The sequence below is a fragment of the Dermatophagoides farinae genome, chromosome 5 (genome assembly GCF_024713945.1).
Source record: "Dermatophagoides farinae isolate YC_2012a chromosome 5, ASM2471394v1, whole genome shotgun sequence".
Classification (NCBI taxonomy): Eukaryota; Metazoa; Arthropoda; class Arachnida; order Sarcoptiformes; family Pyroglyphidae; genus Dermatophagoides; species Dermatophagoides farinae.
Window position 1 is genome coordinate 1,341,233 of NC_134681.1, and position 14,633 is coordinate 1,355,865.

Here is a 14,633-nt window from a genome sequence, read left to right on the forward strand (position 1 = left end):
TGTGTGTAAGATCAATCAGTAAATCAAACAGTAATTGATAGAAAAGAATGGAAATTTGCAAAATAAAAACCACAACAATTAAGTACAGAAAAAACAACAACAACAACAATAACGACAACAATAATGAAAAGAATCGTAGGTTTTTCATATCAGAATTTAAAAAAAAAACGAAGAAGAAATTACGGAATTACGGAATCACGACAGTTTTTATATTGTATATTAGGAGATAAAATGAAAGCGGAAAAAAAAGACAACAAAAAAAAATTTTTTTAAATCAGAAATACAAAAAAAACCGAAACAGATCATCAAATGTAAGTATAAATATAAATATAAATAGTAATGGAAATTGGACGTTTGTTTTGTCTGTTTCATTGTTTGTTTGTTTTTTGTTTTTTTTTGTTTTGTTTTTTGTTTTTCATATCCGGAAAATTTCAAAGTGACAAAAAAAAACACTTCAAAATTTTTTTGTTTTGGTTTTGTATCTGGTGATAATAATGAAATATATAAATTCAAAAAGAATTTGGGCCTGATATATTTATATGATAATCATGATAATAGTTACATGACAATAGTTGGACATTTTCAACACACAACATGAAGATCAAATTTTTGTTTTGTTTTGTTTTGTTTTGTTTATTTTTGGGTAAATTGGAATTGTTTTTTCTTTTTTTTCTCAATTTTTTTATCGGTATTTTTTTTAACCTGTTTTAACCGGGCAATTAGGATCGTTGTTGTTGTTGTTGTTATTGATATAAGGATGTGTTATTAGTGTTTAGTGAGTGAGTGAGTGAGTGAGTGAATGAATGTCACCATTCACTTGGATAATTTATATGTACGGGCATCGGTAAACGACGATGTGGATATGAACTATATGAACGATGTCTTGATGAACCTTGATGATTTGTTTGATGGCTACGACTTCGTAATGAATGATCAGAATGAGCTCGATGTGTATGATTTGCCGCTGTAGATGGACGTGAATTTGGTTGTTGTTGTTGTTGTTGTTGCTGTATCAATGTTGATGATTGTTGTTGTGTTGATATATTTAATGGATTATGATGTGTAGTGAAACCATTTACTGAACTTCGACCATAATTAATTGCCGAACCAGGACCAACAACACCTCTTGTTGTATCACTAAATGGTGTTGATGAATGGCCACGTCGTTGTTGTTGATTATTATTAACAATATTATTTTCTACACCACCAACACCATCCGGATAGCCATCATGATGATAATTATGATGTCGATGATTATGATGGGTAGCTGATAATGATGGCTGTTCATCGATTGTATAGATGTCATCATTGATAAGATCAGAAATTTGTCGTCGTCGTATCAATGCATTATCACTTGATCGTGATCGAACTGAACCGGGAAATTTACCGCTTACATTTCCATTTGTTGTAGACTGATCAATGGCTGCTATGTTTATCGATGTTGATGATTGTGCCATCCAATTCGTACGGTTATTATCCATTACAGGTGGCTGTGATATTGGATCAATAATTTTATTGATATTTATACTTGAATGATGATGTGGATGTGGATTATGTAAATGATGAGGTCCTTGTGGTGGTGGTAATGATGATGATGGTTGTAGTGGTGGTTGTGGTTGTGGTGGTTGCTGAGGTTGTGATGATGTTTGTTGCTGTGATGTTGTATGATGATGAGCAGAATTATGATTACGATTCAATTTGGACGATGCAATTCGTGAATCAATCACAGTGATAAGATCATCTTCAAAATTCGGTAATTGATGATTCATGCAGCTAGGATCATTAGCTCGTTTTCTTGCTATTTTATGACCTTCAATACCGGGATCAAATTGAAGTAATACGTATATCTGAATGGAAAAAAATGAATATAAAGGGTTAATTTAGTCTTTACATGTAAAACAACAATAAAACACACATACCAGATCAGAACTATAAAGAGTCATTTCAATTGGTGGATTTGTAATCACATAACGTTTATTTGAAGCATTATCAGTCCATTCTAGATCACGATAACGTGATATACCGATACAAAGCATACCATAGGCACGTAATGCTTCAACAAATAAATCACCATATTCACCACCATTACCATGTTTAGCTAATGGACCTTCATTCAATGATATCTGTCCTACACGACAACGATCACGATTTTTTAATGTTTCACTTGTAGAATAACCTCCACGTAAACCGGCACCTTCAGCTAATATAAGCTCAAGTTCAGGTGTAGCACCACCTGTAATCAATGATCGAATTAATGTTAATGCATTTGCATTGAAATATGTTGTTGACATCAATGAATCCAATACGGATACGGCAAATGCTGTGCCACATGCAAATGGTTGTGTTAGATATAATTCCGTATCCGGATCATCATCATCATCTTGATCTAAGAATTGTACATTTGTATCATTCACTAATTCAGTGATTAATGGAACTCTAATCAGAAAAAAGTGAAAAAAAAAATTAAAATTAGCACAATAATTTTAAACTAAATATATAATAATAATTTCATCAACAACAAACCCTTTTTGACGACCATCGGAAACATCTTCATTTGGATTCCCTAATGTATCATCAAAAGTCATTGCTTTTATATTTAAACTGGCCAATATAGCTTCTTTATCCGCTAGATTTGGATCATCTGATGATGGAATTTTTGCTGATAATATAACACACATATCGCATAGATTAATATTAACAGCACGTAAATCAGCTCTGGATAATGGTGATCCATTTAATACGCTGATTTTTGGTAAATTTTGTAACATTTTCCATTCACGACGTAAATATTCAACATTTCCAACAATAACAACATGTTTAAGCTCATGATATTGAAAGTTTGATGCTCTACATAGAAAAACAATGCATGAATGGTTTAAAAAAAATAAAATTAGCAATTATTTGTTGGAAATAAATCTTCTAGTCATAATCATTACCTCAATGGCATAACTAGATTACGTAAACCGATTAATGGTGAATCTGGATCGGCAAATAAACAAACGACAACATGTCCATTTAATACGGTCATTGCAGCCTGATTACGATCCAAAACACAATCTTCAATCAATTTGGCTGGACACCAATGAAACATTCCGGTTGAATCATATTTCATTTCAGTACGATCAAAATCAAATTCACTATCTTCAAATCCCATCATATCGGGTCCATTTGCAATACCGGTTGTACTTAGGCCGAATGTTTCTGGTTTAGCAGCTGTAGGCCTGAAAAATAATAATTTTTTTTTTTAGAGAAAATCCATGTGTCAGTAATAATAATAATAATAAACTTACATTAATTTTTTAACTTCATATGATAATCGTGCCAATTGTGTATCAGTATATGGTAATGCTGATGATGAACGTTGTTGTGGATCTGATGGATCTGATGTACTAGTAATACCACCAAATGTAACACCACCGGTTGTATTACGTTGATGATGTTCATATGGTGTTGTACCCGAAATATAATTGGATAATGATGATTGTGCACCAGGATTCAGGCCATCACGATTTTCATCATAAATATTTGTATAAAGATCATTCGTTGACATATGTACCATTGAATGTCGTTGTTGTTGATGATGATGATGATGATGTGATCCAGATTGTGGATGATGTTGTTGATGTTGTACACGATTAGTATTAGATAATTGTTGTCCACCGGGAATGGAATTATTATTATTATTAACAACTGTTGTTGAATCACCAAAACCACCAGTAGTAACGGATGATCCAGTAACGATAGCTGGAGCTGTTGCTGATATTTGCTGATGTTGTTGTTGTATTGATTGTGATGGATAATGGCTTGCCGGTGGTGCTGTATGTGGATGATATATATCTGTAACAATATCATCAGGATCATCAACATCAACATCAACATCAACATCATCATCAACATCAACAACATCATCATCGACAACAACAGAATCAGGATTATTCTGAGTATGATAAGGCAATAATAAAGGATCGGTTTGTGTAAAATGGCGTTGGTGCTGATAGTGCTGATGTAATTGTTGTTGTTGTGAATGGTGCATTCGGTGTTGGTTACTATATATACTATGGCTATGCTGATATTGTGCTAATTGTTGTTGATGCAGATGTTGTTGTTGTTGTTGTTGATGATGATATAATGATTCGTGCTGCATCGGATATGATGCTAAACGTCTTCGTTGAAATGATGGTTCTGGTGTTATTTGTCCATCAATATTAATATCAATATCTTGTGGATGATGATGATTACCATTGTTGTTTGGATCATCAACATTAACGTTGATCAAATGATGTCCATGTGGATGATGATTTAATGAACTTGGCGGTGGTACTGAATATGAATATGGTGGTGGCACAATCATTGTTTTTGCTGCTGCTACAGCTGTTGATGATGAATTTGATATAGCCATATTCATCATTGATGATGATGTACCATGACGATTTCGTAGTCCATGTTGATGATGATGATAACCGCCATTTGATAATTGTGGACAATTTATCGTTTGTTGAGGTAAAATGGTCGTTTCAAAATTATTATAATGAACTTGATGATGTAATAATGATGATATAGGCGGTGGTAGTTGTTGTTGTTGTTGCTGTTGTTGTGGCACTAAAATTGGCTGTGTAAAAGGCGTCTGTTGTACTGATACTAATCTTTGTTGTAGTTGTTGTTGTTGTTGTAACGGGTTGGTCATAGATGTTGTTATTTTTCCGCTTGTCGTTGATGATAATATGGGTAGTTGTGTTGGTGGTGGTGGTGGTTGTACAATATATTCCGGTACTTGATGAGCAATTTGAACTAATTGGTTTTTTTTTGAATTCAAATTTTGATTGTAGACACAAGTGCAATTGATATTTTTATGATTCAATTTCAATGCGTTTGTGTGTGTGTGTGTTTGTTGCATTTGTACAAGCATAATTCAACAGCAGCAGTAGCAGCAGCAGCAACAACAACAACAACATGGAAAAACAAAAATCATTGGTGATTGGAAAATGAAAAATGTTAGTGAATTAAATGATAAAAATCAATAACAACAACGACAACGACAACAACAACAACAAAAAACAGACAGACAAAAAATATGTGAAAAAAAGAGAGAAAAAAAATAGAATAATGAAAAGCAGCAATTAGATTTTTTTTGTTTACGTTTTGTTTTATTGATATTTTCAATTTGTGTATGTGAATGTGGATGTGGATGGATAAGTGTTTGGAATAGGAATTGGAAAGAATTTTCACAAGAATCAAGCAATAAATAGAATGCATAAAACTAAAAAAAAAAAAAACTAAAAGCATGACATTTGACATTTGATATTGTGGGTGTGTGTGTGTGTAAGTGAAAAAATTCAAGAATAATAATAATAATAAAATGATGATGATGATGATGATGGGTTATTGTTTCCAGAATGGAAAAAAATAAATTTCAACAAAAAAAAACAATTTATAATTACCTCGATGTTTACGTGTACTGCGAGCAAATTCAACGATTGAATGTCTGGGCAATACGTTTCCTTCATCTGATTCATTGTGATGATTATTAGTGGTGGTTGGAAGAAGAAGAAGAAGAAGAAGAAGAAGAAAAAAAAATGCGAAAAAATGAAAAATTTTTTTTCTCTTTGAAAATCAAATGGATTACATACACATACGACATTTGCATTTTTTAATCACTTTTTCATCTTTGATATCAGCATGACATATTTTACAATACCATAATGCTCTGTGCAATATAGAGAGAGAGAGAGAGAAAGTGTGTGTGTGTGTGTGTGTGTGAATCAGTAAATTAATTCAATGAATTTATGATTGAGGAATCCAAAAAAAAAAAACAAAAACAAAACAAAACAACAAACCTTTTAACTTCATCGGCACTTTGTGCCATAAAAAATCCTTGCGTTTTTCCCTGAATACGTACAAAATTTGATTTCGGATTAATCAATATATTTGAACCAGTTTCTTCGGTTTTATCTGGTGATGATATTTCTATTGCAATTAATAATAATTTAAGTTTTAAAAAACAAAGTTCAGCTGCTTGTGGAAATGTCATATATTCGAATGCTGGACTCAGATATTCAGTATACATTTCCATTCCAGTACCACAAAGATAATCATTTTGCCATGAAGGCATATCAGGTGCCTATGATGTGAATAAAATGAGAGGAAAAAAAACCGATATGCAAATGAGTAATAAGTCATCATCATAGTCGTCGTCGTCCTCGTTATACCGTATTATTATTATTATCAGTAGACAATTATCATACAATTAATTAATATTATGTAAGGTTATGCTTTCACTTTTTTTTTATTCGTTTTGTGTTTTTTTTTCCTTTTTTCTTTCTACAAATAATTCACCAAATACACATACATATACACATATATATGATATATATGTAGATTATAAATGATTATATTTATATTGGTAACAAGAGCAACAACAAAAAAAAAGATTGAACAAGACACAACCCATACCGTAGAATAATAATTATCATAATGAATGAATGAATATAACACGGTGGTAAACAACAAAAAAAAATTCACGTATCACATACCGTTTTAAATGATCGCATAGCAAATAAATTGGCCAACATTGTTGAAAATCCCGGTGCCAGACAAGATTGAGCAATGAAACCAAGTTTAAGTTCGCTTACACAGATTACATCATCACCTGGAACATAATAATATGGAAAAAAAATTGACCAGAGAATAAAAAAAAAAATTTCAAGACTTTCAATCAATGTATGCATGTGTTTGTGTGTGTGTGTGGTCAGGAATTTTTTTTTATTTTATTTTTGCTTGCTTTCTTGTTGTTTAGCAATTTTTTGTTTCGTTTACAACAAGATCCAGACATATATCATGAATGAGTGTTAACGATATGGATCATTAATTTAATGAACAGAAGAGAGATTTTTATTTTGAGATGTGTGTCTGTTGTGTGTGTATTTACATGTTTTTGGTGAAAATAAGAAAAAAAAAATACTAGAGAACAATTTCCGTAACAAACAAAAAAAAATGTCGGTTATATTACTACTGGATAGCTGATGAAAATATTGAAAGGGTAGTGTTGTTAGTGGTGTATTTATATTTTGCATTTATCTAGATGATTCTAGAATCTAATATCATTGGTGCTGCTGCTGCTGCTGCTGCTGTTACTGGATTTTTATACTTCTGTTTTTCTAGTTGACTAACCGGCTGACTGACTGACTGACTGACTGATTGACGGAATGGTGGAATGAATGGATGGTTTATATAAAATTAAATGACTAGCCTGTATGGATGGTACTGGATTTTTATTTGTCATCATCATCATCATCATCATCATTATCATCGTTGATAATTGTAATAGAAATGACTACGATAATGACAATCGACCAAAAAAAAAAAAATGGAAAAAAAGCTTAATTAAATCTTCATCATTTGTGAATGAATGAACAGGACACACCGATGACACTCGAAACGGAGAAAAGCAAAAAAAAAAAAGGAATATAGAAATGGAAAATGGAAAATAATTTGATGATGATTTCGAAATATATGTTGTATGGATAGAATAATTTTTTGTTCTTATATACAAACCTCTTTTCCAATTCCAAGATGGAATATTAAGTAGATAGGCCTTGTTATGGTACTGCATTAGTTGAATAATCACCTATATATATATATGGAATGAATAAAAAAAAACGAAAAAGAAACAGAATATTGAAAATGAAGTATAAAACATATGAAATTTTTAAGAAGATTGACAAACAAACAAAGAACAGAATGTTTTTTCGATTTTTTTTTCTCTTCTTCTATCTCACGTTTTGAAATATCTATATCATCAATTTGATTATGAAATTTCGACCAACAAGATTTCTGGTATTTTTTTTTGTAATATTTATGATACATACCCGAATATCATCGCTATAATTTTTTATTGAAATAACACGCATTATATTTGCTGCATCTTCTGCATCTGGATCTTGACAATATTTATTGGCTAATACTAAACATGCATCTGCATCATATACTTTTACACGACTTAAATCGATTGGATTCATCACAGAACCTTGAAAAAATTCAACAGTTGTAAAATGACGTTTTATTAAACCTTCTAATTCAAGATCCGGTGGTTTACGATGTAGAAATACAACTTCAACATCAACATCTTCACGATCTTCATGTAGAAAATCTTTGAGAAAATGGCTAACACTTTCATAGGTTATATGACCACAGACAACGATATGTCTTGAAAATGAATAAAACAAAAAAAAACGATTAAAAATCATGAATTTTGTTAAAAATCCAAATATGGGAAAAACAAAAACAATAAAACAAACAAACCTTCTTCGTTCGGATTTAAATGTACCCGAATATTTTGGCCTCGATCCAATAAGATCAATAATTTCCGGTATACAAGAGGCAAATACGGCCAAACCGACCAGTATAAATAAAACAATAAATGTACGACCCAAGGTTGTTTTACAATGTATATCACCATAGCCAACCTAATTATAATTTATTATAATTAATTACCATCATCATCATCATCAACAACAACAACGAATCATTTAATCGATTAGTCAGAAACAACAACAAACAAACAAAAAAAAAAAATTCTAAACTAGCTTACCGTAGACATGGTGACAATAAGAAAATAAACACAATCCCAATAGGACATATAATGGCCATTACGAAAATCCAATGGATCACCTGAATTTTCAAGCTACATGAAACAAAAACAAATAAAAACAACAACAACAAAAAAGAACAATTCAATCAACATATTGACATTTAACAAACATATGTTGAACAATAATGATCACAAAAAGAGAGAGAGAGAGAAGAAACAACAAAATTTAATCATCCTAAAATGAGATATGGTCTTCATTTCTGATTAAACATTTGATTTGTTAGGTGACAAAAAAAAACCAATGCCAAAGCTATTTGAAATGTTAACAACAACAACAACCACAAGAATCTAGAAAATGAAATGAATAATTGTCCTCATCATCATCAATGACGATTACGATGACATGTTGACACGCAATAGGAATCGGAATCGGATCTTGTTCATAAGTGTGTGCGTGTATGTGTAATCAAATTCGAACAAAATAACCAGATCAATTTAACATATTGAAATTGAAGGAAATGTAAAAGGTACATGATGGTTTTTATATGAAAAAAACCATATTTGACCATATCAAAATGATCATTGTTGATTTGCGTGATGTAATAATAATAATAATATATAGCATCTATATTCTACATGGGATTTCAAGAGAATATTCTGTCATTTCTGTTTTTCTGTTTTCTGTTTTTTTCTGGTTTCATTGGATCACAACTGGAAATCAAAATAAAACTTACCAAATGTATAAGACCGGCAGCCGTTAACCAAACACTAACAACAATTGAAATTAATTGAGCCAAACGTATTGATGATGATGTTTTTAATACATTTAGATATTGTAAAATATCTGGAAATGACATTAAACGAAGTGCACGAAGAAAACGTAGACCTAAAATTCGGATGCAATGATGATTGAAAATAATTATCATTTAAAAAACAAAAACAAATACAAAAAACATACCGATCCAGGTTCGATCAACATAAATTGAAACAAATGAAGGCGGTATCGTAAAATAATCGACAAATGAATAAAGCTCGAGCATAAACCATAATTTATCTGAGGCAGCTATGAACTAATATATGATGATGATGATTTGAAATTTCCATTTGTTTTTTGTGTTGATTTTGTTACATAAATAAGAAATATTATTCATCAATAAAAATTATTTAACCGAATAAATTATGCAGCAAAAAACAAGAATAATAACAAGAAAAACAAAAACAAAAACAAAAAACACATACTCTTATGAAAAAATAGACCATAAAGAAAATGTTTAATGCCAAATCAAATTGTTGTGTAGCATTTTCATTCCATTTTTGGCATTTTTCAACATTGTCACTATAATGGCGAAAGAAATAAAAAAAAAAAAAGAAAGAAACAAATGACAATATAGTTAGTATTTCTTCTTCTGTTTATTATTATTATTCATTGAATAATGAATGAATTAGATGATGAGAATATCACCATCATAATCATCATAATCATCATCATCAGATTGAAATAAATACAACAAGAACAATTGACTAGCATTATAAGTAAATGAATCCAGTATATAATAAAAACTTATGGAATAAAAATCAACAGAAAAATTCTCTTTAAAAATTATTTTCCATTTTCTTTCTTCATACATGTGTGTGTGTGTGTGTGTGTGTGTGTGTGTGTGTGTGTATTTCGCAACATTTTGACTATTCAATTATGTAAATGATGATGATGATGATGATTATATAAATAATAGTTATTATGAATAAATTGCCCGCGTCTACCAGAATATCAATTGCATTTATTCATCAAATATTCTTATGAATTATGAAATTATTCTGTTTTTATTGTTTTTTATTATAGGGAAGAAAATTTTTTCTCTAGCTTACATTTTTGTTTTTTTTTTTTTTTTTTTTTTTTTTTTTTTTTTGAAAGAAAAGAATTTTTTTTCCCCAGTATGTTTTTTTTTCATAAAACTTACCCGATTCCTGGCGGACCAGTTCTCGATGCATCAATAAAATAAATGATAAGCGATGCAATTGAAAGTAAAAATACAAGCACAACCTATGTGGAAATAATGATTATTAATTAATTTATTGATTGTGATTGAAAAAAAAGGATTAAATGATTAACATACCAAAATACGACCAGTAGTCGATTGACCTGAAATTAATTCACCAGCCCAATCTTTTGCTTCAGCAATCCAACCAAGATCTTGATTAAAAAATCCAACCGATTCTTGATTCTGAAATTTCAATTGTCCAGTACTACCACTACTGGTTTGTGGATGATGATGTGGACCTTGATAGACACCGACACCAGCAGCACCATCACGTTGATTTGTATTCTGTTGTTGTTGTTGTTGCTGCTGCCGTTGCTGCTGTTGTTGATATTGTTGTTGATTACTTTTCATATGATCAGATCTTGAATTGGAACTTGAGAATAGAAATTCAATCAATCGATAAACCAATACGATGAATATGCCTAGATTCAGGAAATTGGATATTTATTTATTATAGATATATAGCAATGTTTTCAAAGAAAAAAAATAATAATTTACCTGCCAAAAATGTACAAATACTGGACAATAGAAATGCCCACCATTTTCTATCCTGTAGACAAAGTGCTTCTTCAGGTGAACGTGGTGGATAACTACTGTACATTGTACTATCCCGTATCTGATATGGGTTTAGATAATTTGATGACATGATTTTTTTTTCTTCTGTTTGTTATCCTCTTTTTTCCAGTTTTTTTTTCACTTTCTATTATTATTCAACGGCAATATTATTGAATCCGATATAATTATGATAATCAAGTCGTTTCGTGTGTATATAATGATGATATTAATAATATTAATAAAAATGGGCGATGGTTGCCTGCAAAAATTTTTTTTCTGGTTAGTTGTCAATATCTGTGTGTGTGTGTGTGTTAGTGTGTCAATATTGTTGTTGAATATATTGATATTTACGATGATAATGATAATGATGATTATGATGATGATGATGATAACATAATTCAAGTCAAGTTTTCAGGTTTTTTTTTTGTTGTTGTCGTTGTTGTTGTTGTTGTTCACTTGCATATTTTTGGGCAAAAATTCATGGACCATAAGTATTTATCAATCAATCAATCAATCAATATGGACCATTTATTAGTTTACTTTGTATATAATTATAATATATTTAAATAACTTGCTAATGATGATGATGTTTATGATAATGTAGACATCTTGATATATTTCATTCATTCATTCATAGTGGGTGTGTGTGTTTGTGTGTGTGTGAATTTGTAATGATAAAAATAACATTATTTTTAAAATGATTTTAAAATTTAATTTTATTCTTTTTCAAATTTATTTTCTCATCATTTATTTTGTTCTCTATGATGAATTGTAATAATATAATTATGATATAATGGGCGTATGTATCTGGGTGGGCGTCAGTGTGTAAAAGTCGCACACACGAATTGGGTATATTTTTTTGCTTACGTGTTTCAATTTTTTGTTGTTGTTGTTGTTGTTGTTCTTATTATAAATCTATATATATAATATTCTAGAAATGTTTATATTATTAGTGTATGTGGATGTGTGTGGGTGTGTATGTCAGTGTCTGTATGTTTGTGTCTAATTGACAAATTTAATCACGTTTTCGATGATGATGATGATGATGATTCTTATTAATACCATCCATTGATATTCGATGATGATGATGATGATATTATTTTCGAATGTATTTCTGGTTCTTGTTTTATTTATTTATTGATTATTATTACAACTATGGTGGATCTTTTCGTTTCCGTTTCATTTTTTCATTTTTTGATTCATTGTATTTTTTTTTGGTATGATGATGATGATGATGATAATGATGATGATGATGATTTGGGATTTTTTTTCTCTCAGCTTTTATTATGATTATCGTTGTTGTGGAATTCTTTTTGTCTTTGCAATAGAATTTTTTTTTACTGTAATTTCAATGACCAATACAACATATTTCCATATCGGCTTTTATTTTGTTGTTGTTGTTGTTGTTGTCCGATTTGATCAATAAATAAAAAATAATCATAAGCTCAAAGATGAATTCATTTTCATTGAATGAAAATAATGGACTTGAATATAGAATAGTTGATTTTGTTTCTTCTGTTATTTTTATTATTATTATCGTTGTAGAAATAAAAATCTATATATCCGATGATCAAAATCGATGATGATGATGTTGATAATTTTGATTGATCAATTTTGCTTATGATAATGATGAATGGCCATTTGATGTGAGTGTGTGTGTGTGTGTGTGTGCGTTCGTGTGTGTGTGTAAGTCGGTATGTGAACCAGAATTTTCTGTTATTAAGAATAGAAAAAAAAATTTCGTAAAAAAGTTTCCGAAGAAAAAACATTGTAACATTAAACTGAATTTTTTTTCTGCCATCTTTTTCGTTGACAACTATCGGATAAAATTTTCTATAGAATAAATGAATGAATGAATGGATGAATGGATGGACTTTACTAAGTAATAGAAAGGCTTTTAAGAATCTTATCAGAAGTAAAAATTTTCTTTGGAATTGATCATGTGTCCGTGCATTTTTTTTTTCTTTCTTTGAAAATTTTGATTCATTTTTATAATAATAAAATAATGATGATTCAAGAGAAAAAGAAATCAGTGGCTGTTTTTTTTTTTGTTCGATTACAATTGAAAATATCAATATAATCATCATCGTCAATCATTAATAATCTAATGATAATGATGATGATGATGAATAATGTCAATGATGAGAGAAAGATTTGGAAAAAAAATTGAATGGCAAACAACAAACTATTGTGAAAAAAAAGGGTAATGCAGAATATTCTCGACAAAATGTTATTCGTTTTCAATTTTGGACTGCTACTGTTTGCTTTCGCTATTTTTTTCTTTTTTCTTTTTTGTTGTTGCATAATATTCAATGAATTCAATTCAATTCAATTTGATTCATTGTTACAGGTTTGTCTGTATGATGAATTTTTTTTTTTTACTACAAATACATCGATGCTTTTTACATGTGTATCACATCATCATGTTTTTTCAATGTGTATCTTTCAATCTTCTTGAAAGGAACAACAAAAAAAAATATTGGAATCAAGACCAAAATTTTCTACAGAATTCAATATTTAAACATGAATAGGCAGTAGACAGAAAGAGAGAATAAAAAAAAAAGTTTTCCATGTAAAAAGCTCCATCATCTCTCACTCGCTCTTTCTTTTTCACAGGTTACCATCGTTCAAATTTTCCATTCAAACTGTTGTTGTTTGATATTGAAAAGAATTTGTATTTGTATTTTTTTTTTTTTTTTTGATAGCAGCAAACTTTAGTTTGCTCTACAACGATTCTGGCCATCATAATGTTATCAAACATCCTTTCTTTCGGAGCAACAACAACAACAACAACAAAAAGTTATGACTGAACTGTGTATAGACAAAGGCAAAGGTAAATATTTAATTTTTAAAAATATGAAAAAAAAAATAAATTGCCAAATATGATTAGGAAATGATAATGAAATAGAATGATGATGATGATGATGATTCTTTTCATGGTTACACCTCACTCATTCCACGCCCATTGAATATTCTTAAGAAACAACAGAATCATACAGTGAATCATATATATATATATATAGCAATTCTGCTATTCTCTATATAATACCATCAATTCTATTTCATTATTGAAAGAAAAAAAAATTTTTCATTTTTTTGACTAGTTTTCTGCTTTTTTAATCTTGTTACTGTACAATTTTTTTTCCGTCATTTTTGGAATTTTCTTTTTTCATCAACGAAAAAGCAACAAAAAAGAGGAAAAAAATTCGTCTGATATGGAAAAAAAAATAAACACAGCAACAACAACGGGAAAAAAATTGATAAGAAGGAAAAAAAACACATCTCAACTTATTTGATTTGTGGAAAAAAGATAGGAAGCACTGAAAGAAATAAAGAAAAATCCAAAAAAAAAAAATCAAGACCCTGTAGAATAGCTGCTGCTGCTGCTGTTTGTATTCATCATTTATCAGGGCATCAAGAATGAAATGAAAATGAAAATGAAAAAATGGAAC

At 29.9% G+C, this 14,633-nt stretch overlaps 1 protein-coding gene across 1 annotated transcript; it reads right to left on the reverse strand.

Annotated features, from left to right (window-relative positions):
* Positions 1 to 113: 113 nt before the first annotated feature.
* On the reverse strand, positions 114 to 12,585 carry LOC124499799 (calcium-activated potassium channel slowpoke). The gene is made up of 19 exons (XM_047063771.2): positions 11,125 to 12,585; positions 10,702 to 11,048; positions 10,546 to 10,628; positions 9,827 to 9,923; positions 9,546 to 9,657; positions 9,322 to 9,473; positions 8,588 to 8,680; positions 8,299 to 8,462; positions 7,866 to 8,202; positions 7,552 to 7,624; positions 6,531 to 6,646; positions 5,835 to 6,118; positions 5,628 to 5,704; positions 5,439 to 5,504; positions 3,291 to 4,788; positions 2,937 to 3,221; positions 2,524 to 2,847; positions 1,920 to 2,436; positions 114 to 1,847 (listed from the first exon to the last, which is right to left on the reverse strand). Exons 1-19 carry the CDS (start codon positions 11,270 to 11,272, stop codon positions 807 to 809), a joined length of 5,814 nt encoding a protein of 1,937 aa, XP_046919727.2. The 5' UTR covers positions 11,273 to 12,585; the 3' UTR covers positions 114 to 806.
* Positions 12,586 to 14,633: the final 2,048 nt, after the last annotated feature.

Bases quoted from the DNA above. Each gene is read 5' to 3' on its own strand.
- LOC124499799 (XM_047063771.2), bottom strand. From the start codon at position 11,272: ATGTCATCAAATTATCTAAACCCATATCAGATACGGGATAGTACAATG. The intron at 8,463-8,587 runs GTAAGCTAGTTT...AATTATAATTAG, and splicing joins TTATTGTCACCATGTCTACG to GTTGGCTATGGTGATATACA. The intron at 6,647-7,551 runs GTTTGTATATAA...ATTATGTTCCAG, and splicing joins ATCTTGGAATTGGAAAAGAG to GTGATGATGTAATCTGTGTA.